At 40.3% G+C, this 25,298-nt stretch overlaps 1 protein-coding gene across 1 annotated transcript in view; it reads left to right on the plus strand.

The window, feature by feature from the left end:
- The window catches only part of TAFA2 (TAFA chemokine like family member 2), a 565,802-nt gene that overhangs the window by 497,037 nt on the left and 43,467 nt on the right, over nt 1–25,298 (plus strand). Inside the window, exon 3 of the mRNA XM_069584779.1 lies at nt 24,851–25,003. Within this exon, the coding sequence (XP_069440880.1) occupies nt 24,851–25,003 (153 nt within the window). The remainder of the gene's footprint in view (nt 1–24,850; nt 25,004–25,298) is intronic.

A 25,298-nucleotide genomic window follows, 5' to 3' on the forward strand; every position in this document is an offset into this window, starting at 1 on the left:
AAGTAAATGTAAGAGGGTTAGTCTTCTAATTACAAGTGGTCATTGGTATTCACATGTCCCAAAAGCTGAAACTTAATCTTAGAGCAATGACATAGGTCATTGAAGACAGCTAATAAACATGAAGACCTGGGCTGATCTGACTCCATGTGTGCTAAATTGCTTCAGTAGTGTCTGACTATTTGCAGTCCTATGTACTGTAGCCTGCCAGGCTTCTCTGTCCATGAGATTCTCCAGGCAAGAATACTGGAGTGGGTTGCCATGCTCTCCTCCAGGGGATCTTCCCAACCCAAGGATTGAACCCATGTTTCTTATGTCTCCTGCATTGGCAAGTGGGTTCTTTACCACTAGTGCCACCTCTGAAGCCCAATCAGCCTCCATAGCCTGTATCCCAAATCAGTCCCCTGTACTGCCTTCCAGCTCTATCATAGTTTGGTCAAAGTTTGTCTTCCCCACCAAGGCAGAGAGTTTGGCCTCCCTATGTTTAGTTAGTTAGTTAGTTAGTTAGTTAATTCAGTTGCTCAGTCGTATCTGACTCTTTGCGACCCCATGAATCGCAGCACACCAGGCCTCCCTGTCCATCACCATCTCCCGGAGTTCACTCAGACTCATGTCCATCAAGTCCGTGATGCCATCCAGCCATCTCATCCTTGGTTGTCCCCTTCCCCTACTGCCCCCAATCCCTCCCAGCATCAGAGTCTTTTCCAATGAGTCAACTCTTCGCATGAGGTGGCCAAAGTATTGGCGTTTCAGCTTCAGCATCATTCCCTCCAAAGAAATCCCAGGGTTGATCTCCTTCAGAATGTCCTTGCAGTCCAAGGGACTCTCAAGAGTCTTCTCCAACACCACAGTTCAAAAGCATCAAATCTTCCGCGCTCAGCCTTCTTCACAGTCCAACTCTCACATCCATACATGGCCACAGGTAAAACCATAGCCTTGACTAGACGGACCTTAGTCGGCAAAGTAATGTCCCTGCTTTTGAATATGCTGTCTAGGTTGGTCATAACTTTTCTTCCAAAGAGTAAGCGTCTTTTAATTTCATGGCTGCAGTCACCATCTGCGGTGATTTTGGAGCCCCCCAAAATAAAGTCTGCCACTGTTTCCACTGTTTCCCCATCTATTTCCCATGAAGTGATGAGACTAGATACCATGATTTTCGTTTTCTGAATGTTGAGCTTTAAGCCAACTTTTTCACTCTCCTCTTTCACTTTCATTAAGAGGCTTTTTAGTTCCTCTTCACTTTCTGCCATAAGGGTGGTGTCATCTGCATATCTGAGGTTATTGATATTTCACCCGGCAATCTTGATTCCAGCTTGTGTTTCTTCCAGTCCAGCATTTCTCATGATGTACTCTGCATAGAAGTTAAATAAGCAGGGTGATAATATACAGCCTTTAGTATACCACAAGTCATTAGTCAATAATAAATGAGTAAATAATTGAAGTTATCCATGAGAAAGGTAATAGGATGAGAGATAAGAGCTGGGGTGAGTAGGTGGGAACAGAATCGGACCAAAAGACCAAGGATGATGGCAAGTACTTGTTGGTAAATGTTCACAAGGTGTCATGAGGACTCTCATTAAGAACCCAAGGTAAGAAGCAAGTGCAGCTTCGGGTTAGAGAGAGAAGAAATGATATAATGAGGAATAAGGTTCAAGAGTGGGGTTTGGTGGCAGTATAGTTTGACAGTTTTTCTGAGTGGCTTTCTTGGATCTTAGCCTCGAGAGACAATGCCCAGCAGCGGTTAAGTTGAGGGCTTTGAGTTGACATAGCCCTTAGGTCAAACCTTTAAAAAGAATTTCCCAAGGCATAGAGGTAACTGCTTCACATCCAGTATTCCATTTCATCCTCACAACGTTTTCATGAGGTGGATAGTTTGTCTCTCATGACTGAGCCCCTTGAGAATTTGGAGTGAAGTAACTTCAGTGAGGTTACCTTTCTAATCTGGGTGTCTCTGACCCTAGAGAATGAGCTCTCAGCTATGCTTTTCCTCAGGAAGGCTTCCTGAAAATGTTATTTTGCACAGTTAAGAAGTTACCTACCACCAACCATATCTTCCTCCTCACTCCCCACTCATCCCTCATCAATGACATTACCTCCTGCTTCAACAAAGGTGTTAAGCAAATCATCATTTATGTCAATAGCAAACATTTACAGAATATGTACTATTACCAGATATTGTTGTTGCAAATGCTCTCTATTTATTAGCTATTAAGTCCCTAAATCTGTGCTGTGAGGCAGATACTATGATTTTTCTTCATTTTACACATGATGAAACAGAAACATGCAGACATTCAGTAACCTGTCAAAGGTTATGCAGCAAGTAAAGAGCAGAACTGGAATTTGAATCTTGAGTAAGGCAATGGCAACCCACTCCAGCTTCATTCCTGGAGAATCCCATGGACAGAGGAGTCTGGTAGGCTACAGTCCATGGGGTCGCAAAGAGTCAGACATGACTGAGCAGTAAAGAATCTGCCTACAATGCAGGAGACACAGAAGCCCCAGGTTCAATCCCTGGGTCAGAAAGATACTCTGAAGGAGGAAATGGCAACCCACTCCAGTATTCTTGCCTGGGAAATCTCAGGGACAGTGGAACCTGCTGGCAGGCTACAGTCCAAAGGGTTGCAAAGAGTTGAACATGACTGACCACATGTACGCATGCACACACACACAGTCTGCCTCTAGATTGTGTTCTCAGCTATGGTTGACCCATGAACAATGTGGCAGTCGGGGGCATCCACCCTCGGAGCAGTCAACAGTTCCCATAAAACAGTTTGTCCTGCATACGCATGGTTCCTGTACCTTCAGGATTCCACTTGTGCAAATTCAATCCAGCATGGATGGTGCAGTACTATACTGTTTGCTCTTGAAAAAAATCTGTGTGTAAATTAACCATCACAGTTCACACCCATGTTGTTCAAGTGTCAACTATGCTATGTGCGATTATTTATATTATCTATTGGGAAAGATTGAAGGCAGGAGGAGAAGGGGATGATAGAAGATGAGATGGTTGGATGGCATCATCAACTCGATTGACATGAGTTTGAGCAAGCTTCAGAAGTTGGTGATGGACAGGGAGGCCTGATGTGCTGCAGTCCATGGGGTTGCAAAGAGTCAGACACAACTGAGCAACTGAACTGACTGACTTAGGAAAGAGAGTAACTTGCTGATGACTAGATCCATAAATTAGTCTCCTTTTATTCCTTGTTGGAGTATAATTCCTATACAATGTGTTAGTTTCTGCTGTAAAACAAAGTGAGTCAGCTATATGTAAACATATATCCCATCCCTCCTGATCCTCCCTTCCACCTACTCCCATCCCACCCTTCTAGGTCATCATGGAGCACCAAGCTGCCCTGTGCTGTAGAGCAGCTTCCTACTGGCTATCTGTTTTAGACATAGTAGTGTGTGTGTATGTATATATCAATGCTACTGTTTCAGTTAAAGCCACTGCCATCTGTCCTAGCTCTTATCCTGAGAAGAGTGTTCTCAGCAGGATAATAGGAGCCCCATATTTGTAATAATAATGTTGATAATAACAGCCAGTAACCACTGAACACTGTCTATGTGGTGGACACAGTGCTAAGAGCTTTACCTACTTTCTTTCATTTAATCTTCCTAACAAGATTGTGAAGTAGCTTTATTATTCCTGTTTTGCAGATGAGGAAACTGCAGCTTGACTGTTAAGAACTTTGCTCTAAGTCACACAGCAAGACTCAGCTGTGGCAAAGCCGGCATCTGTCTGATTGCCTCTTGAAATCACCAGATGCTCTGCTACCCCCCAGCGGAAGGCCGCCTGAGCCTCTGATTCATTAATTAGTTTTGCTGGATGGTGACCATTTTACACTGCCCGGGAGGGCCTGTCACTGTACATGCTCACATCACTTTTAGGAGAAAAAGGAAAATTATGCAAAGAACAAACTAACACCAGGGACCTTTCCCAATAAATAACATTCCTGGGATGTCACCCGGTTAGTATTCAGTCACTGGTACATTTCACACTGAGTCTTATGTTTTTTCACATCTGTGTAAAGCTATACTTCCAGTGCATCTGAGGGCTGGAAGCTGAGAATCATGGCCAGGATTAATACTGAAACTTAAGTGATACTTAGGAGATAAATGTTTAAAGAAGAAGGACAAGTGTTTTAGAAAGGTTTATATTCTAAATATTTTATTATAAGGTTTTGGATAGTACATGTTCTCTGGTTCAATATACACATATTTGCATATGTGTGTGTGGTAAAGTAAACCAAATCAATATAAACCTTTCTATATTTTTATTGAAAAGGTCAGTGAAATTATAGAAATTTAAAACCAGAGGAACCTCAGAGACCATCTATTCGAGATCAGAAAGCTAAGTGAGGCCAGTGTTGCTGGTTTGACTTGGCAAGCTTTCAAGCACCTTGCAAAATTCAGATTAAACATCTTCTTTACACCTATCTCCCTTCTCATGCCTGCCCCTTCCTGGGTAGAATTCATGGATTTAGATTATCTTAGTACAATCTGTGGCTATGAATTTCATGGCCCTTTAATAACTTTATCTTACTTTTTGTGCACACGGCTCTCTTCCTCTACTGCCTTCTGAGCTCATTGAGAGTTGTTTTCCCTTTGGTGTTATATTCTCAGGAGACAGCACAGTGCCTGGGATATGATCAGTATTACGTATATCTTCCATGTGTGAATGCAGCGTTAGTTGGTAGTGGAGTGCAAAGGAGGGCATAGATTTTTCCAACTCATCCAGCAATGATCCTTCTGCTACACTTTGCTATTTCTCTATTCTAATTTGAATTTCCAATCAAATGTGAACACATTTTAAAAGAGGACATTATCTGAAAAGCTATCAACAACCATAAAACTTGGTTTTTATGACAGTGTAAAGTTCTTACCCAGTGACTAGGTAGTACGGAATATAATTTCTCAAAGAGCTACTGGCATCTAAAAACTAAAACAAAGCCTTATCTAGTCTTCTTTAATAATTTGACTTAGGATTTACATCTTTTTGATCTACAGTGACACTCAGAACCCAGAAGTGCCATATTGAAATTGCTGAAGGGGTGAGGAAAGATAACCTAAATTTGCTTTTCATGTCAATCACTGGGAACAAAGAAAACCTTCCATGTATGAGAAAAGATTTTGTCAGAAGGTAGAGATTTTGTTCATTCTTGAATAATGTTGATTACTTCTGTTTATAAATATCTTGCTGGCCCCCAAAAATGCCTCCAATGTAGAAAACCTCTTAGTACACTGAAGGGTATGGAATTATGAACCTGCAAAATTAGATCCAGAGAATAGAAGTTCAACCTTCTCTCAGGGGATAATCATTTCTTAAAATTAAATGACTTTAGTGCCTCTATCTAGATTTGTATGTAGCTTACAGTAAATTTTCAGAGTGGAAAAGAAACAGAGATCCTTCTAATTGTGTGGTTGATGGAACTGCAGTCTAAGTAAGTAAAATGATTTTTCAAAGAGCTTTCCTGACCAATTTGAGACCAAAGTTAAGGTCTTCTGCATCAGAGTACAATATCACATGACTTCTCTGATAAACAGACTTTTGGTGATTATGTTGGAACTTTCTTCTATTATGTACAAATGCTACTGGTTGAAATGCTTTAAGGTGACATATTATTTTCTTTATATATGATATTAAATATTTCTCTATTATATATGGCCAACTTTCTTATTTTGTGGAAGATGAATTGTGAATAGACAGATTAAGTGATTTACTCAAAATTAGTCAGTCAGATAGTGAAGTGAAGTGAGTCACTCAGTCATGTCCAACTCTTTGCGACCCCATCAAATTCTCCAGGTCAGAATACTGGAGTGGGTAGCCTTTTCCTTCTCCAGGCGATCTTCCCAACCCAGGGATCAAACCCAGGTCTCTGGCATTGCAGGTGGTTTCTTTACCAGCTGAGCCACAAGGGAAGCCCAGTTGGTGATAGTACTGGAAATAGAATTTAGGGCTTCCGACTGCCCAATCCAGGGCTCATTGAATGTGTCTTTCCTCTTGAAACTCTACTTGGTTCTCCAATAGAACAAATTCAACACATATTCATGTATCCATTTCAAAATAGCAAGGTCAAATGTTTTTACAATTCTAATAAGTTCATCTAAGACTGGACTTGAAAAAAATGATTAAAATTTACTGTTTTTTCCCTCTCCTGAGAACTCTTATAGTAAAGCACTTACTTATTCATTTATTCATCAAGGATATCGATTTCTCTGTTATGGATCTCAAACTGTACCTCAAGCTAGGGATTCAGAGATGAATAATCATGAGTTTGGGCTTCACAATTTAGTAAAGGGAAAGAGAGATGTAAAAAGTAAATATAGAAAACTATGACAAGTGTGGCAAAATAAGAAAATGCTAACCAGAGGACAGAGCAGTACAGTCTACCTGAGAGGTTGATTAAGAGCTTCACAGTTTTCTGAACTTTAAAGATGGGATAGGTTTTCCTTAGAGTAAAAAGTGGGGCCAGTATTCAAGAAGGAGTGAAAGGTGCTGAGCAAAGATATAATAAGGTTATAAAAATAGTTTATGTAACTTCTGTGTAGGTTGTGTCAAGAGTACCCAGGAAAGTGAGGCTGGAGAAATCAGAATTGGTCTGATGGAAGGATGCTCATGCTACACCCAAGACTTTTGAATTTATCCTATGGAAAATAAAAAGCCAAGAATACTTTTAAACCATAGCCTTAGTTTTATTATCTATTTACAATTTTTTTAGAAAGACCTACCAAGGTAGGTGGTGTGTGTGTTTTGTGTAAGGGAATGATCTAGCCAGTAGGGCCCCTCATGATTATTTAAGGAAAAGGTGCTATGGATAGCTTGGCTAGGACAGTAGAAGTGAAGTTGTAGAGGAGAGAGGGAAATTAAGGAGGTTTAAAAGAGGCAAAGAGAGGAATTTGGTGAGCAGAGATGTGGGGGTCGGTAATGGAAGTGACACTGGACTAAAATTAAGAGAGCTGAGTACTAATCTACAATCTTGAATTAGCATTGTGTTTTCTCACCATCAATTTCTGACAGGGAAGCCTGGTGTGCTACAGGCCATGGGGTCACAAAGAGTCAGACATGACTGAGTAACTAAACAACAAAGGACTTTGTTACTCTAGGAGTCTCTAAAAGTCAAAGATTCTCTCTTAGATATCTGCATTGTGTATGAATAAATTGAAGGGTTTAAGTAAGGTATCCATAATAATTCTACCTAGCATCTAATAATTATAGCTAAAATCTACTCTTTCTCATGTATAAGCATCATTATCTTTCAGGGAGTCTCTTTCATAAGAGCACTAAATCTAATCACCTTCAAAGATCCCAAAGTTCCTTCTTAATACCATCACCTTGGGCATGAGGTTTTCAATATATGAATTTCAAGTGGGAGAGGAGACACAAACATTCAGGCTATAAAACTGCTCTTTTTATTCTCTGTGTAATTTTTCTTATCAAGTGTTTGGAGTGCATCCAACTCCTTCCTACATCCATTACTAGGAATATTATTGCATACTAATTAATATATGCTATTCTAACAGCTGTGCTTAGTCACTCAGTCGTGTCCAACTCTTTGCGACCCCATGGACTATAGCCTGCCAGGCTCCTCTGTCCACTGGGATTCTCCAGGCAAGAGTACTGGAGTGAGTTGCCATGCTTTCCTTTAGGTGATCTTTCCAACCCCGGGATTGAACCTAGGTCTTCTGCATTGCAGGTGGATACTTCTAAATCTTACTGGTTTAACAAAGCCTAAGTTTATTTCTTGTGCATGTGAATCTAGTTAGTATCAGAGGATAGATCTCCTCTCTATACATCATTCAGGGTCCCAGGATGATGGTGATTCTTCAAGATAACCCTTGACACTGACTTCTATCTGAAAGAGGAAGACAGACAGTGGCTGATAATGGGGGAGGGTTTTTGAAGACCTGATCATGAAGAAGTATAGCTCACTCCTGTCCTTATTCCATGTGTTGCATGCCAGGAGACTGGAAAATATAGTCTACTTGTGTGCCCGCCCAGTGGGAAAGAAAAGGGAGTCTTGGTGAATAGGTAGATAGTTGCTTTTAAAGGTCACCTAAACCACCATGCTATATATAATATTCTGACTTGATTGCTCTCATGGAATCAACAATAATCAAACTATTTTGTGCATAAAGCAGGATGAAGATACAGGTTGACTTTATAGTGAATATTATACTGTGCAGTTAAGATTCATGGTTTCATACAGATAAGAAATACATTCACAATATAAATTTCATAAACTCTCTTCTCAGTTTCTCATGAAGTTCAGTGACTTTATGAAGTTAATTTGTGAGTTTGAATCTACTAAAAATATGTTTTACTTTGACTTTCACTTTCTATTAGGTCTAACATATTGTACCAATTATAATGGAACTTGTCATTTCATAAGCTCACAGCATTTTAGAATTGGAGGGAACCTCTAAATTAACTCTAAAACTAGCACAATTCACTCTTCAGGGACAAAAATCCCATGTTTTTTTCACTGCTCTTGTTGCTCACTCTATCATTTTCCTCAAAAAGCACTTGGGCTGCACTGCCCTTCTTCCTACGAGCACTTATAGGAATATTATCAGTCATAAAAGAATAGCATTGACTCTCATAGTATTTAGGAATTGAGGGTCTTATGATTCTTCACATTTTGGGGGTATAATTTGGGATTAAGCAGGAAGTCTATTTTTAAGTGTCTTTAGAAACATTTAAAAGAAAATAATGGACCATGTCCCCCTCATAGTAATTGGTGATAGTCATCTTTTGAAATGTCAGTTTTCAATATGAGATAAATATAGAAAGTGAGACTGTTGAATTGTGAATTTCCCAGATCCTACTTTGAAGGTAGAAATTTGTCTTTTACTCTTAAAAATGGGGGTAGAAAATATTTCTTTTTTTAATTGAAGTATAGTTGATTTACATTGTTGTGTTAGTTTCTGATGCACAGCAAAGTAAATCAGATGTGTGTGTGTTCTTTTTCATATTCTTTTCTATTTTGGTTTATTATAGGATATTGAATATAGTTCCCAGTGCCATACAATAGTTCTGATTGCTAATTAGCTTTTGTTAATTTTAACTTTATTTAAAAAGAAGAAATAGCCTAGTCAGTATATTATTTGGAGGTCAAAGAACAGAGACATCATCCGATTATATCAGGAAAAAGGGGCTCATTGAAACCTAGTCTATAAAATGTTTCAGGAATTGAGGGGGAAGTTCAGGAAGCCCTACGGAAAGGTGGACACCAGGGCGGGTAGTAGGCTACCTACTTCTTTATCTCTTTCCTCTGCCCTCGTGCTTAGCTCCTGCTCTTACCTGCTTCTTGTGAGTCCCTATCTCTCAACACCATGAATCTTGCAAAAAGCTCCTGACACCAAATGGCCTTTGGATGTAAGGGTCCATTTCCAGGGGACAATTCTGTAAGTTTGAGTTCAGATTTATAGAGAGATGGATTTGATGGGTCCAGTTCTTTTTCAGAGCAGGCCTTACCAGCAGTTTATAAAGAAACCAATATTCCTTGAGGCTTACCTTCCTTAACATCACTTCTCATTTAAAACATAGTGGAAGGTGTTCATGATTGAGCTGAGGGGCAATAAATCTAAAACTCTTCCAAGAATAAATCTTTTTTTCTGGTTCTTTCTCTTAAAACAGATTGCAGGACATCCCCTGATTGAGGGTTTGCTTTTGTTGATGGAGACTGTACTGTTATTAGGATTATTATCGTTTAGTGGCAATCTGGTTTTCCTCAATGATTTTATCTTTTCCATATGAAACTGGAGCAATTTTAGAAAACAAGCTCTGTAAAAGTGTCATTGGCATTTGGCGATTTCCTCCTTGATCACCCTGACTTCATAAATTATGTGAACTTTTGAAATTTCATTTAGCTTTTTAAATGACCATTTCTTTCAATTAGATTGCTTGAGCATGAAAGTCTAAACATGTGCCCTATTTTTTTCAGTCTAATGAATTAAAGTGAGAAATTAGCTGTCTCAGAAAGTTTTTTTTTTCAGCACATTTTTTCCATTCAACGTGATTTACAGCAACCTAAATCCACTAACTAGCTTGCATTTCAGATACCTTTTGGTGAATGTAGGCGATGCTTTATTTCTGCTTAGAAGTTGTAATGCAGACTGTCTGGGAAGCTAGTCAAGATGATTAAACTATTCAAAAGAAGTATATGGAGACAAACAAAATTTCAGAATCAATGAGACAAATCAGAATACAAATAAGAACTGAAGTCTAATGGAGAGGAAATCAAGTTGGAAAAATTCACAACTTGATGCTAAATTTACTCTCTTCTATAGCTTGTGTCAGATTCTTTTTACAAGCATCTCATGTCAACATAATTAAGTATATATATATATGAAATTAGAACTTTTATAGAATATGGATCTTTCTCAGCTATATTTTTAAATGTATATATGTTGAATCATTTTGATATTAATTGCATTAATAGTTATAATAAAAATATTTAATGGTATACAATTTAAAAGCAGTTTCACATACATTATCTCATTTAAATCTTTATAAGGACTCCAGGACTCTCTATTTTAGAGATGAACAGCAGTTCTTTGAAAGGCAAATAGACTTAAGCATTCACTCAAGTATAGTACAGTACAGGGTAGAGTTGTATCGAAGTGTTTCAGTTCCAGTGCCCTCATCTTTTCAAGGCTACCAAGCATCACTTGGTAGGGATGGTGATACACTTCATGCTTTCCTTCACATTATCTGAAACTATAGTTTACTGCATGGTGTGCAGAACTCCACAGAAAAGGCATTACATGACAGAGTTGAAGATCGTGGCTTCTGAAAGCAAACTGCCCTGAATTCTCACATCTGTTTTTGTCTATTGGCTATTTTACTTTGGGCAAGTTACTTATCATTTCCTAGCTCAGTTCCTTCATCTGTAAATTGGGGATAATTATAGTTTCCTCTTTAATGGTTGTTGTGATAATAAAATGGAATAATGCATAGTATACAGTGAATATTCTATAGATGTTAGCCATGGTAATTATCCCTTAAATTGTTTCCAGAGTGAATGGACTATTCTTACATTTAGAATGTGATATGCATAGCTTTGTGTTCTTATTAACCAAAGGCAAGCAACCACTACTCAAGGTAAATGATTTGCATAAATACTATTCTACTGTGAACCAATTTTTCATATTTATGTATTTCTAGCAGGGCTTCCCTGCCAGCTCAGCTGGTAAAGAGTGCACCTGCAGTGCAGGATAGCCCAGTTTGATTCCTGGGTCAGGAAGATCCTCTGGAGAAGGGATAGACTACCCACTCCAGTATTCTTTGGTTTCCCTGGTGGTTCAGACAGACCTGGGTTTGATCCCTGGATTGGGAAGATCCCCTGGAGAGGGGAACGGCTACCCACTCCAGTGTTCTTGCCTGGAGAATTCAATGGACAGAGGAGCCTAGTGGCTACAGTCCATGGGGTCGTGACTGAGAGACTTTACTTTCTTTTCAGTTGGTTCATATGTAATAAGTAAAATGTGACTACATTAACATATATATATATAAAGTCCCTATATAAACAATATGTATATATAATTTTATGTGTATATATAGGTATCTGCATATATATATATATTTAATTTGTGCACACATACGAATCAATTGCTATTCAGATTTTTTTTTTCTCCCGTGGAGAAGGTGAAACATAGTTAGAAACAAAGGTTTTAGTAAAATGCCTTGTAAGATTTCATCCCAGTCATAATAGCTTTGCAATAACATATAAGAATCTTGAGATATGATTTAAGAGGCTGTCTCTTAAGGGCATGTTTCTAGGGAATCAGTAGGGCTGTATCCTATTGTTGAAATGAGATACAAGGGTAGTAAGCTTGTTGTTCTTTAGTCACTAAGTTGTATCCAAATCTTTGTGACCCCATGGACTGCAGTATGCTAGGCTTCCCTGTTCTTCACTCTCTCTCGGAGTTTGCTCAAACTCATGTCCATTGAGTTGGTGGTGTCATCCAACCATCTCATCCTCTGTTGCCCCCTTCTCCTCCTATCCTCAGTCTTTCCCAGCATCAGGGTCTTTTCCAATGAGTGGGCTGTTCGCATCAGGTGGCCAAAGTATTAGAGCTTCAGCATCAGTCCCTCTAATGAATATTCAGGGTTGATTTCCTTTAGGATTGACTGGTTTTATCTCCTTGCTGTCCAAGGGACTCTTAAGAGTCTTCTCCAGTGCCACAAGTTGAAAGCATCAGTTCTTTGGCACTCGGCTTTCTTTATAGTCCAATGCTCCCATCCATACATGACTACTGGAAAAATCATAGCTTTGACTATGCGGACCTTTTTTGGCAAAGTGATGTCCCTGCTTTTTAATACATTGTCTAGGTTCATCATAGCTTTTCGTCCAAGGAGCAAGAGCCTTTTAATTTCATGGCTGTAGTCACCATCTGCAGTGATTCTGGAGCCCAAGAAAATTAAATCTGTCACTGCTTCCAGTTTTTCCCCATCTATTTGCTGTGAAGTGATGGAACCAGATGCCATGATCTTAGTCTTTTGAATGTTCAGTTTTAAGCCAGTTTTTTCATTCTCCTCTTTAACCCTCATCAAGAGGCTCTTTACTTCCTTTTCACCCTCTGCCATTAGAGTGGTATTATTTGCATATCTGAGGCTGTGGATATTTCTTCCAGAAATCTTGATTTCAGCCTGTGAGTCATCCAGCCCAGCATTTTGGATGATGTACTCTGCATATAGATTAAATATGTGGGTGACAACATACAACCTTGTTGTGGTCCTTTCCCCCTTTGAACCAGTCTGTTGTTCCATGTCCTGACTGTTGCTTCTTGACCTGCATACAGGTTTCTCAGGAGACAGGTAAGGTGGTCTGTTATTTCTAATCTCTTTAGGAATTTTTCACAGTTTGTTATGATCCACACAGTTGAAGTGTGCCTGATGAACTATGGAATGAGGTTCATGACATTGTACAGGAGACAGGGATCAAGACCATCCCCATGGAAAAGAAATGCAAAAAAGCAAAATGGCTGTCTGGGGAGGCCTTACAAATAGCTGTGAGAAGAAGAGAAGTGAAAAGCAAAGGAGAAAAGGAAAGATATAAGCATCTGACTGCAGAGTTCCAAAGAATAGCAAGAAGAGATAAGAAAGCCTTCTTCAGCGATCAATGCAAAGAAATAGAGGAAAACAACATATGGGAAAGACTAGAGATCTCTTCAAGAAAATTAGAGATACCAAGGGAACATTTCATGCAAGGATGGGCTCGATAAAGGACAGAAATGGTCTGGACCTAACAGAAGCAGAAGATATTAAGAAGAGGTGGCAAGAATACATGGAAGAACTGTACAAAAAAGACCTTCACGACCCAGATAATCATGATGATTTGATCACTAACCTAGAGCCAGACATCTTGGAATGTGAAGCCAAGTGGGCCTTAGAAAGCATCACTACGAACAAAGCTAGTGGAGGTGATGGAATTCCAGTTGAGCTGTTTCAAATACTGAAAGATGATGCTGTGAAAGTGCTGCACTCAATATGCCAGCAAGTTTGGAAAACTCAGCAGTGGCCACAGGACTGGAAAAGGTCAGTTTTCATTCCAATCCCAAAGAAAGGCAATGCCAAAGAATGCTCAAACTACCGCACAACTGCACTCATCTCACACGCTAGTAAAGTAATGCTCAAAATTCTCCAAGTCAGGCTTCAGCAATACGTGAACCGTGAACTCCCTGATGTTCAAGCTGGCTTTAGAAAAGGCAGAGGAACCAGAGATCAAATTGCCAACATCCTCTGGATCATGGAAAAAGCAAGAGAGTTCCAGAAAAACATCTATTTCTGCTTTATTGACTATGCCAAAGCCTTTGACTGTGTGGATCACAATAAAGTGTGGAAAATTCTGAAAGAGATGGGAATACCAGACCACCTGACCTGCCTCTTGAGAAATCTGTATGCAGGTCAGGAAGCAACAGTTTGAACTGGACATGGAACAACAGACTGGTTCCAAATAGGAAAAGGAGTACGTCAAGGCTGTATATTGTCACCCTGCTTATTTAACTTAAATGCAGAGTACATCATGAGAAAGGCTGGGCTGGAAGAAGCACAAGCTGGAATCAAGATTGCCGGGTGAAATATCAATAACCTCAGATATGCAGATGACACCACCCTTATGGCAGAAAGTGAAGAGGAGCTAAAAAGCCTCTTGATGAAAGTGAAAGAGGAGAGTGAAAAAGTTGGCTTAAAGCTCAACATTCAGAAAACGAAGATCATGGCATCTGGTCCCATCACTTCATGGGAAATAGACGGGGAAACAGTAGAAACAGTGTCAGACTTTATTTTTTCAGGCTCCCAAATCACTGCAGATGGTGACTGCAGCCATGAAATTAAAAGATGCTTACTCCTTGGAAGAAAAGTTATGAGCAACCCAGATGGTATATTCAAAAGCAGAGACATTACTTTGCTGACTAAGGTCCGTCTAGTCAAGGCTATGGTTTTTCGTGTGGTCATGTATGGATGTGAGAGTTGGACTGTGAAGAAGGCTGAGAGCCGAAGAATTGGTGCTTTTGAACTGTGGTGTTGGAGAAGACTCTTGAGAGTCCCTTGGAATGCAAGGAAATCCAACCAGTCCATTCTGAAGGAGATCAGCCCTGGGATTTCTTTGGAAGGAATGATGCTAAAGCTGAAGCTCCAGTACTTTGGCCACCTCATGCGAAGAGTTGACTCATTGGAAAAGACTCTGATGCTGGGAGGGATTGGGGGCAGGAGGAGAAGGGGACGACCAAGGGTGAGATGGCTGGATGGCATCACGGACTCGATGGACGTGAGTCTGGGTGAACTCCGGGAGATGGTGATGGACAGGGAGGCCTGGCGTGCTGCAATTCTTGGGGTTGCAAAGAGGCGGACACGACTGAGTGACTGAACTGAACTGAACTGACACAGTTGAAGGCTTTGGTGTAGTCACTGAAGCCCAAGTAGGTGTTTTTTCCTGGAATTCCCTTGCTTTCTCTATGATCCAATGCATGTTGGCAATTTGATCTCTGTTCCTCTGCCTTTTCTAAATCCAGCTTGTACATCTGGAATTTCTCCATTCAGGTATTGCTCAAGCCTAGCTAGAAGCATTTTGAGGATTACCTTGCTAGCATGTGGAATGAGCACAATTGTTTGGTAGTTTGAGCATTCTTTGGCATTGCTCTTCTTTGGGATTGAAATGAAAACTGACCTTTTCCAGTCCTATGGCCACTGCTGAGTTTTCCAAATTTGCTGGCATATTGACTACAGTACTTTAACAGCATCGTCTTTTAGGATTTGAAATAGCTAAGCTGGAATTCCATCACCTCCATTAGCTGTATTCAGTAGTAATGCTTCCTAAGGCCCACTTGACTTCACACTCCAGGATGTCTGATTAGGTGAGTGATCACACCATTGTGGTTATCCAGGTCATTATGACCTTTTTTGTATAGGTCTTCTGTGTATTTTTTTTCACCTCTTCTTAATCTTGTCTGCTTCTTCTTAGGTCCTTATCATTTCTGTCCCTTATTGTGCCCCTCCTTGCATAGGATATTCCCTTGATGGTACATGATCTGACAGAATGTGATTCACTGGAGGAGGGAATGGCGAGTCACTCCCGTATTCTTGCCCCATGAACAGTAGGGAAAGGCAAAAAGATATGACATTGGAAGATGAGCCCCACCCCCCACACCCGCCCAGTTTGAAAGGTGTTCCATATGCTGCTGGGGAAGACTGGAGAAATAGCTCCAGAAAGAATGAAGAGGCTGGGCCAAAGTGGAAATGACTTTCAGTTGTGGATGTGTCTGGTGGTGAAAAGAAAGTCTGATCCTGCAAAGAATGATATCATAATGAAACCTGGAATGTTAGGTACATGAATTAATGTAAATTGGATGTGGTCAAGAAAGAGATTGGGAAGAGTGAACACTGACATCTTAGGAATCAGTGAACTCAAATCAATGGGAATGGGCAAATTTAATTCAGATGATCTCTGGTTTTGGAGGCTTTGAACTGCCTTCTTAAGTGTACAATGCAAAGAATTAGAGGAAAACAATAGAATGGGAAAGAAGAGAGATATCCTCAAAAAAACTTGCGATATCAAGGGAAAATCTCATGCAAGGATAGGCATGATAAAGGACAGAAATGGTAAGGACCTAACAGAAGCAGAAGATATTTATAAATAAGAGGTGGCAAGAATAATCTTGGCAGGCAACAATTAGAGCTGGGCAAGACTTGGTATTCCTGTTTTCATAGGAATTAAGCCTATGTGTGTCTAGTGTCATTTCACAAAAATGTAAGAGGCAACATTTTGTGCTCTGCTTTATGTCCAGGGAGGAGAAAGTAGCAGAAAGATGTGAGGTTTTGTTGTTGTTGTTGTTTTATCTTTTGTGACTTGGGGTTATGACATCAAGGAAATTGGTTGTTCTTTTTTCATTTAAATCTTCTCCAGGGGGTCTTGCATCATTTTAGTATGATGCTAACTGATTGTCTGTGAAGTCTATTTTGTTAATTTGGAAAGGCCTAATATTTGACTAGATTAGCTTATCATGAGCTCTGCCCAACTCTGTGTAGAGAATTCTAGTAACTGCTTTAATTTTTTACAGTCATTAAGCTTTTAAAGGAAAACAACAGAAATTAGTTTTACCTTATTACTTATTTACTGTTTATTAAACATGTACCACATACTGAGCAGTTTACATGAAAAATTAGCCTTTGTCTACAAGAATTTGATGTAAGAAGTTAAGTTATATAGCAGAAAAATAAGAATTATATATGTGAACACCTGTGCAATGCTTTTTGTTGTTCAGTTGCACAGTTGTGTCCAACTCTTTGTGACCCCATGGACTGCAGCATACCTGGCCTCCTGTCCCTCACCATCTCCTGAAGTTTGCCCAAGTTCATGTCCGTTGCATTGGTGATGCCATCTAGCCATCTTATCCTCTGATGCCCTCTGTTTCTTCTGCCCTCAGTCTTTCCCAGCATCAGGGACTTTTCCAATGAGCTGGCTGTTCGCATCAGGTGACCAAAATACTGGAGCTTCACCATCAGTCCTTCCAATGAGTATTCAGTGTTGATTTCCCTTAAGATCAACTTGTTTGACCTCCTTGCAGTCCAAGGGACTCTCAGGAGTCTTCTGCAGCACCACAGTTCAAAGGCATCAATTCTTTGGCACTCTGCCTTTTTCACAGTCTAGCTCTCACAACCATACATGACCACTGGGAAAACCATGCTCTTAACTGTACAGACTTTTGTTGGCAGAATAACGTCTCTGCTTTTCAACACACTGTCTAAGTTTGTCATAGCTTTCCTGCCGAGAAACAATTGTCTTCTGATTTCATGGCTGCAGTCACCATCTGCCGTGATTTTAGAGCCCAAGAAGAGGAAATCTGTCCTTACTTCCAGGCTTTCCCCTTCTATTTGCCATGAAGTAATGGGGCAGAGTGCCATGATCTTAGTTTTTTAAATATGTAGTTTTAAACTGGCTCTTTCACTCTCCTCCTTCACCCTCATCAAGAGGTTCTTTAGTTCTTCTTTGCTTTCTGCCACTAGAGTGGTATCATCTGTATATCTGAGGTTGTTGATGTTTATTTCACCTGTCTTGATTTCAGGTTGTAACTCATCCAGCCTGGCATTTCTCGTGATGTCCTCTGCCTATAGGTTAAATAAAACAGGGTGAAACAGACAGCCCTGCCATACTCCTTTCTCAATCCTGAACTAATCAATTGTTCCATAAAGGATTCTAACTGTTGCTTCTTGACCTGCATACAGGTTTCTCAGGAGATAGGTGCCATGCTTAGGTGAATGAAATTTTGCTAGAAGATTCACTTGTCTGTTTTGAAGTATCTCATTTTATTTACCATATTAACTGGCATATATAAAAATATTGAACAGGCAATATTCTCCCTACCCATGTCTTCAAATTCTTTGAGTGTAGGATTCTCCATCCCTCCATCCATCCCTCCACATCTACCTACTTATATGCCTACCATCTATTCCATTTTTTAAAAAGTAACTATCCTTTCTTGTGCTCAGTTACTAAGTCATGTCTAACTCTTTGTGACCCGAAGGTCTCCAGTCCCACCAGGCTCCTCTGTCCGCTTCCCAGGCAAGAATACTGGAGTGAACATTGGGGTACATGTGTCTTTTTCAATTCTGGTTTCCTCGGTGTGTGTGCCCAGCAGTGGAATGACTGGCTGGATCTCCTTGCAGTCCAAGGGACTCTCAAGAGTCTTCTCCAACACCACAGTTCAAAAGCATCAATTCTTTAGTGCTCAGCTTTCTTCACAGTCCAACTCTCACATCCATACATGACTACTGGAAAAACCATAGCCTTGACTAGATGGACCTTAGTTGGCAAAGTAATGTCTCTGCTTTTGAATATGCTATCTAAGTTGCTCACAGCAAAAGAGACACAGATGTATAGAATGGACTTTTGGACTCTGAGGGAGAGGGAGAGGAAAAGGGTGGGATGATTTGGGAGAATGGCACTGAAACATGTATACTATCATGTAAGAAACGAATCGCCAGTCTATGTTCGATACAGGATACAGGATACAGGATGCTTGGGGCTGGTGCACGGGGATGATCCAGAGAGATGATATGGGGTGGGAGGTGGGGGGGGGGGAGGTTCAGGATTGGGAACTTATGTATACCCGTGGCTGATTCATGTCAATGTATGGCAAAACCAATACACTATTGTAAAGTAAAATAAAGTAAAAATAGAAATTAAAAAAAAAAAAGAATACTGGAGTGGGTTGCCATTTCCTTCTCAGATCCCTTTCTAATTCCCCTGAAAAAAGATTTACAACTTTAATTTTTAATAAAAAGAACAAAGATTGATAGAGTTTATTTGTTTGTTTTACAAAATCCCACTTCTAACAAGGAAAAAATCTGTGTGTCTGTGCACTTTATTCATAGGCAGAAAACCTGTGGGTCTGTGAGGCTTGGTCTTCAGGTCACCTTTATTATGAATCCCTTAACATTTAGTCCCATCTTCTCTGAAGGGAAACATGCCTCTCTTCTTCTCAGTGCAGCTCCAACCTTATCTTTCTCCTCATACTATATGGGCACCATTTCACCTTTTTTCTCCTCAAAGAAGAAAGAAGCACACTTTCTTCACCAAAGCCCTAACATACTGAATTTAGCCAGCATTATCCAATTAGGAATAATTTATTACAATTCATTTAATTATATAAATATCTAAACAGCATTTTCTTGTATATATTCATTCATTGACTCAATGCCCTAGAATGATCTGGCTTTGAGATATCATTCTTTACTGACTTATCCACTCACCAATGCATTTGTATATATATATCCTGTTGAACAACCTAGGAAGCAGTAGAAAATACTGTTGTGTTGTCCGGGTAGGCTGTTTTGTGATATTAATAAGCCATCAAATTTTAGAGCCTTGTGTTACTTTATGGTTTATTTCTCACTCTTATGTCCATGTGGTTGGTGGGGACTCTGTTTCATGTCTCTTCACTTGGGGACTGAGGTTGATATAGTCTTCATCATCAACCTACCTACCTACCATCTATTCTATTAAAAAAAATTAATTATCCATTTCTTGTGCTCAGTTGCTAAGTAATTTCTGTAAAATTTGTTGCTCTGGCTGGTGGGGAAAAATCTGGTGAATGAATACTATTAAAATGTCCTCACAGACTGATATCATTTGCTTTTGCTCATAAGTCTAGTTTTCATTTCATTGGCCAAAGCAAGTTCTTTCAACACATCTAAATGTAATTAATGGGGTGAAGTACAGTTTTTCTTGTCAGGCAAAGTATAAAAGAATTTTGACATTGGGAAGGGGAAACCAGATGCAGATTTTTCACCAATTCTTTTCCAACTTATGATGAAATCTCTGTATGACAAAGATGCTAAAATGGCCCTGGTGGGAAATGCTGTAATGGTGCTTCTTTTCTCAGGGTAGGGACCTGCGGAACCTCACTGTGTGCGCCTATCTTCTGTGGTTCTGTGAGAGAGAATGGAGCCAACATCCAGCTCTCCCTGAAGCTGTCTCAGCTCAGTGCTCTGCCTCATAGCATCACTATCTTAAGAAACCCTAATAATCTCTTGTCCCTGGCTTCCACTCAAAGACTTGCAGGACACATCCCATCATCCCTCTTGGAGGTCCAAGCATCCCAAATAGTCTGTCATCCCCCAGATGTTTATTTCCGTTTTGTGCTGTAATCCCACCCCTCCATTCATCCCATTGTGTCCTCTACGGTTTACCTTGTCCATCAGCCAGCTCCCTGCCAGGCATTCCAACTACTCCTTCCCAGTAAATTTATTCTTCCTCTTTGAAATACATATTTCATGTTCTTTTTTTCTCAAACGTCTCTCATATTTCATAGCAAATGAGATGACATCAGATATGAAACTGCATTATCTTCTAACCACCTAAACAGCTCACACCTACCTAAGTTCACGCATCCCACCTTCACTCTTGTTAAAATGGATTAAATGTCCCCACATGAATCTAACACCAACTCCACCACATGCCCTGAATCTCAATTCTTTTTTTCCCCTTTCAAGAACAGTCTTTTCTAAATTACCCACTTTCTCTCCTTTATTGTTATTTTCTTTTTCTGTTGGATTATTGCAGCTAGCAAGCATGCTTTTATGGCATCCATTAAAAAAATTTCCCTGACCCTTAGACTCATTCCAACTACTGCTTCATTTCCTTTTTCCCTTTACAGAAAAACTCCTTTAAAGAAATTTTTATAATTGTCTACAGTTTTGCATCTCATTATCTAATAAACTTACTTTAATCATGCTTTTATCTCCATCATGCCATTAAATGATTTTCATCTGGATCAAGTGCTAATAATAGCTAACACAGAGTGCCTGCTATGAGGCAGGGAATGCTCTAAATACTTTGTACATACTAACTCATTTAATCCTCTAACCAGTCATATGAAGATGGTACTATTAATATTCATCTTTTAGATATGAAAAATGCTAACCAGAGATAGTTGCTGACTTGGGCAAGGTCACACTACTATTTAGAGGAGCTTAGATGTGAACCTGGTAGGCTGCAGTCCACGGGGTCGCAGAGTCAGACACGACTGAAGCGACTTAGCAGCAGCAGCAGCAGCAGATGTGAACCCAGCTACTTCTTGCCTGGAGAATCCCATGGACAAGGGAGCCTGATGGGCCATAGTCCATGGGGTCTCAAAGAGTTGGACACAACTGAAATGACTTCACACACATGCACTCTGGTTTTGGAGGCTCTGTTTGAACTGCTGTACCATACTACTGCTTTAGTAGACAATTATTTTGCTTTATTTATTAAAGCTTTCAGCAGCATTTGACATAACTGACCAGTCTGTGTTTCTTGAAACAGTTTAGTCTTTGGTTTTCCATGCCTTTGTCTCATGTACTTTTCCTCTTACTTCATGTTCCGCTCCCCAGTTCTAGAATTAGGTTCTAGACTATTATTTCTCTGCTTCTCTATCAGTAGTCTTTTCATGGTAATTAGTCAGTGTATGACTTTAAATATCACCTTTAAGTGTGTATCTGCAGTCCAGATCTCTCTCCTAAACCTCATTGTATAAATGATGCCGCCTGATTTACACCTCTGCTCCAGTGTCTTATAGAACTCTCAGACTTAACAAATTCAAAACAGAAGCACAGTAATTCTGACCCAACCCAACTCTTAACAAACACCTTTTCCCCAGGCCTCCTCTATCTTCCAGAACCACCAACTTTTAATTCCTCAGGACAAGCGAAAAATGATCTTTAACTCCTCTTTCCCTCACAGCTCACATTCAATCCATTCAAACCAACTCTACCCTGAAATACCTCCTCATCTGGCACTTCATCCCAGCCCTTAGTCTAGTCTGTGTCCCACCCTTCATCCCCTGAACTCCTGTAGCCCCTTCATGATTAGTATCCTTGCTTCCACTCTTGCTTTCTTCAGTCTTTTCTCTAAAGAGTGGCCTGAGTAAACTCCCAAAGCATTAATGAGATGACCTGCCTGACTCTTTGTGACCCCATGGACTGTAGCCTTGCCAGGCTCCTCTGTCCATGGAATTCTCCAGACACAATTACTAGAGTGGGTTGCTATTCCCTTCTCCAGGGGATCTTCCTAACCCAGGGATCAAACTCAGAGATAACACATCCACTCAAAGGCTTTGTCTTGAAATGAGAAAAAAATTCCACCTCTTTACTGTGGCACACCTGCCCCTAAGCCATTTCCCTGTTTCTGACACATTGTCCTCAGCCTCGCAGTTGTTCCACCACAGCCACACTGGTCATCTTGCTGTCTTGAGAGCACAGCCCACATTTCCCCATTTCAGAACCATGTCATTTGCTGCTCCATCTCTTTGGAAACTTAATCCTTTCTTAGCTCTTCATCATGGAGGCTTCCTTTCTCATCACTCAGGTCATCATTCAGATTACCTCCTCAGAGAGGTCCTCCCTGAGACTCTCATACAATTCTGCCTTCCCTTGCTGTTTGGCTACTCTCCATCACATTACCCTATTGCATCTCTTTTATGGAGCTAGAAAATCTACTGTTGGCTTACTTAATCATTAGTCCCTAAGGATTATTCGCTTTCTCCAGAGGTATAAGTGCTCCGAGGGCAGGTCTCTATCCATCTTATGCATTGTTGCATCCCCATTACTCAGAACCATCTCAGATATGTGGTAGTAACTCAGTTAGAGTCTGTCATACAGAGTGAAGTAAGTCAGAGAAAAAAAATATCATTTATTAACATATATATGTGGAATCTATAAAAATGGTACAGATGAACCTATTTGCATAGCAGGAATAGAGACACAGATATAGAGAACAGACGTGTATACACAGGAGGGGAAGGAAAAGGTGGGATGAATTGGGAGATTAGAACTGACTTACACTACCATGGAAGGGACTGAGCATTGGAAGGACTGATGTTGAAGCTGAAACTCCAATACTTTGGCCACCTGATGCAAAGAGCCTGAAAAGACCCTGATGCTGGGAAAGATTGAGGGCGGGAGGAGAAGGGGACGACCGAGGATGAGATGGCTGGATGGCATCACCGACTCAATGGACATGAGTTTGGGTATACTCTGGGAGTTGGTGATGGACAGGGAGGCCTGGCGTGCTGCAGTTCATGGGGTGGAAAAGAGTCAGACATGACTGAGCAGCTGAACTGACTGACGCTACCATGTGTGAAACAGATAGCTAGTGGGAACCTGCTGATAGCACAGGGCGCTCAGCCCAGAGCTCTGTGGTGACCTGGAGGGTGGGATAGTGGGTTAGGAGGGAGGTGCAAGAGGAAGGAGGTATACATATGCATATAGCTTATCTGCATTGTTGTACAGCAGAAATTAACAACATTGTAAAGCAATTATACTCCAATAAGAAAAGGGAATCAGTGAGGTTCAGTGTAGAAAGCAGTATTTTGACTTGCTTATTACATAAAGCATTCAATAAATTGAGAGAAACTGAATCATTATTAGCTAAGAAAATATTGTCTAGAGCACAAGGAACAGAAATTTGGCTTTCAAGTTTTTACTTTTTATAAAGAAAGCCTTCTGCTTGAAGCACACACAGAGAAATCCCTGTTTGTATATACCATGGCAGAAAAACCTTCATGACATTGGAAATGGTACCTGCTTCTTGCAAATTCTTTTGAGGATTATGTGTCAAAGCTACACCTGAGTCTCGTGGTCTCACATAGGGAAGGAGATGGACAGTGAATGTGATCTGTTCTCACAAGAAAAATCTAAACAATCTAACCTGAGTCTCTGCTCAGTGGTTCCCCATCTCGAAGGGGAAGATTGATATAAATGCATGATGTCCTAACCTCATTTACAAAATGGGTCTTAATTTGTTTATAACATTAAATAACTTCAGATGTCCTACTTTTCTATTTAAATCTCTGTTTTTGTAGCAATCACATGCTTTAAAATTTCTGAAAACATAACATTTCAACAAATGTTTGATTTTAAGCTGTTTTTTATTTCTAGCAGATGGAACTTTTGGTTTATTGTTTCACAGTAGGGTTACTACTTTGAAAAATGCATGCTGGGGAAAAAGAAACAATGAAGGCAAACTTGAACCATATCCTAATATGATGAGTGAGGTCCAAAAATGTCAATCACCTAAACAAACTAGGTAGCCTTACTGTGAGGCTGACAAAATGGCTAATGGAGCCTCGCAGCTCACCGGACTGGATTTTGCCTGCGTAGATATAAGTCCGTCCACATTCTGGCTGTGGTTGTTGCCATTTGGTGGCAGTTGTTCCCTCAGGCAAAATTGACAGGAATGATCTGTGGGTCCTGAAACTGGATGGAACTTTCAGGAAAATGGCAGCAATTTAAAAAATCACCCAGTTATTTCATTTCCAAGAAAACTGAGCAGAAGAATCCTGAAGAGGTGGGTTCCCACCCTCAGACATCCTAATTTCTGAAAAGAAATTCCCTTCCTGACTCTAAGCCATAACCTGAGAGAGTATAACCTAAAGACTATCACCTTTATCAACCCACCCTCTTTGACAATAAGGCTCGTCTCAGCCCCAATAGAGGGCACTTTGTCTGTGGAATTACCCTACTTTGATCAACATGTTGAACAAAAAGGTGTAAAAATAAAAAAAAGCCACATGCAAATAAATATGTTTTTGATGGCACCACATATTGCCTCTATATTTCAGACTGTTCTAACAGCTCATTCTAATCTAGCCACTAATTGTTCCTGCTTCACCAAGCATTTACTGATAGAAATGGTCCTACCACATTTAGCAAAGAAATCAAATCTGCATTATGGAGTCAGCATCATTGTATTTCTAGTTTCATGCATGGTAGACCCTTTATAGAGCTATATTTAATGCACTTCTAATTAAAAAGGGGGGGGAAGTATCCAAAGCTTTCTCAGTGTTGTCTCATCTTTTGTTTTTCTGTGTGCAGCTCACCATGTTAAAACGGGCACTTGCGAAGTGGTGGCGCTCCACAGATGCTGTAATAAGAACAAGATAGAAGAACGGTCACAAACAGTCAAGTGCTCCTGCTTCCCTGGGCAGGTGGCGGGCACCACGCGAGCAGCTCCATCTTGTGTGGACGGTGAGGCTTCTTCCATTGCTCTTGTGATAGTGTAACTGGGGACTGCATAGAACTGGAATCTCACTGTGATTCTCAGTTCTGGGGTTCATCCTGGGGGGCCACACCATCAATCATACGGTTGGCGCAAGATCATTTGAAGAGCATTCTGAAATTTAAAATCCACTGAAAAAAGGTCTAAGGACTTGTGCAGTCTTGTAGCAAAAGGCACTATAATGAGGTTCCAAGAAGTCCATGTACTTCTTACTTTGATACCATGAAATACTGATTTGCCAGTGGAGAGCCAGTGTGTCTGTTT

Source organism: Ovis canadensis, chromosome 3 (assembly GCF_042477335.2).
Source record: "Ovis canadensis isolate MfBH-ARS-UI-01 breed Bighorn chromosome 3, ARS-UI_OviCan_v2, whole genome shotgun sequence".
NCBI classification, from domain to species: Eukaryota; Metazoa; Chordata; class Mammalia; order Artiodactyla; family Bovidae; genus Ovis; species Ovis canadensis.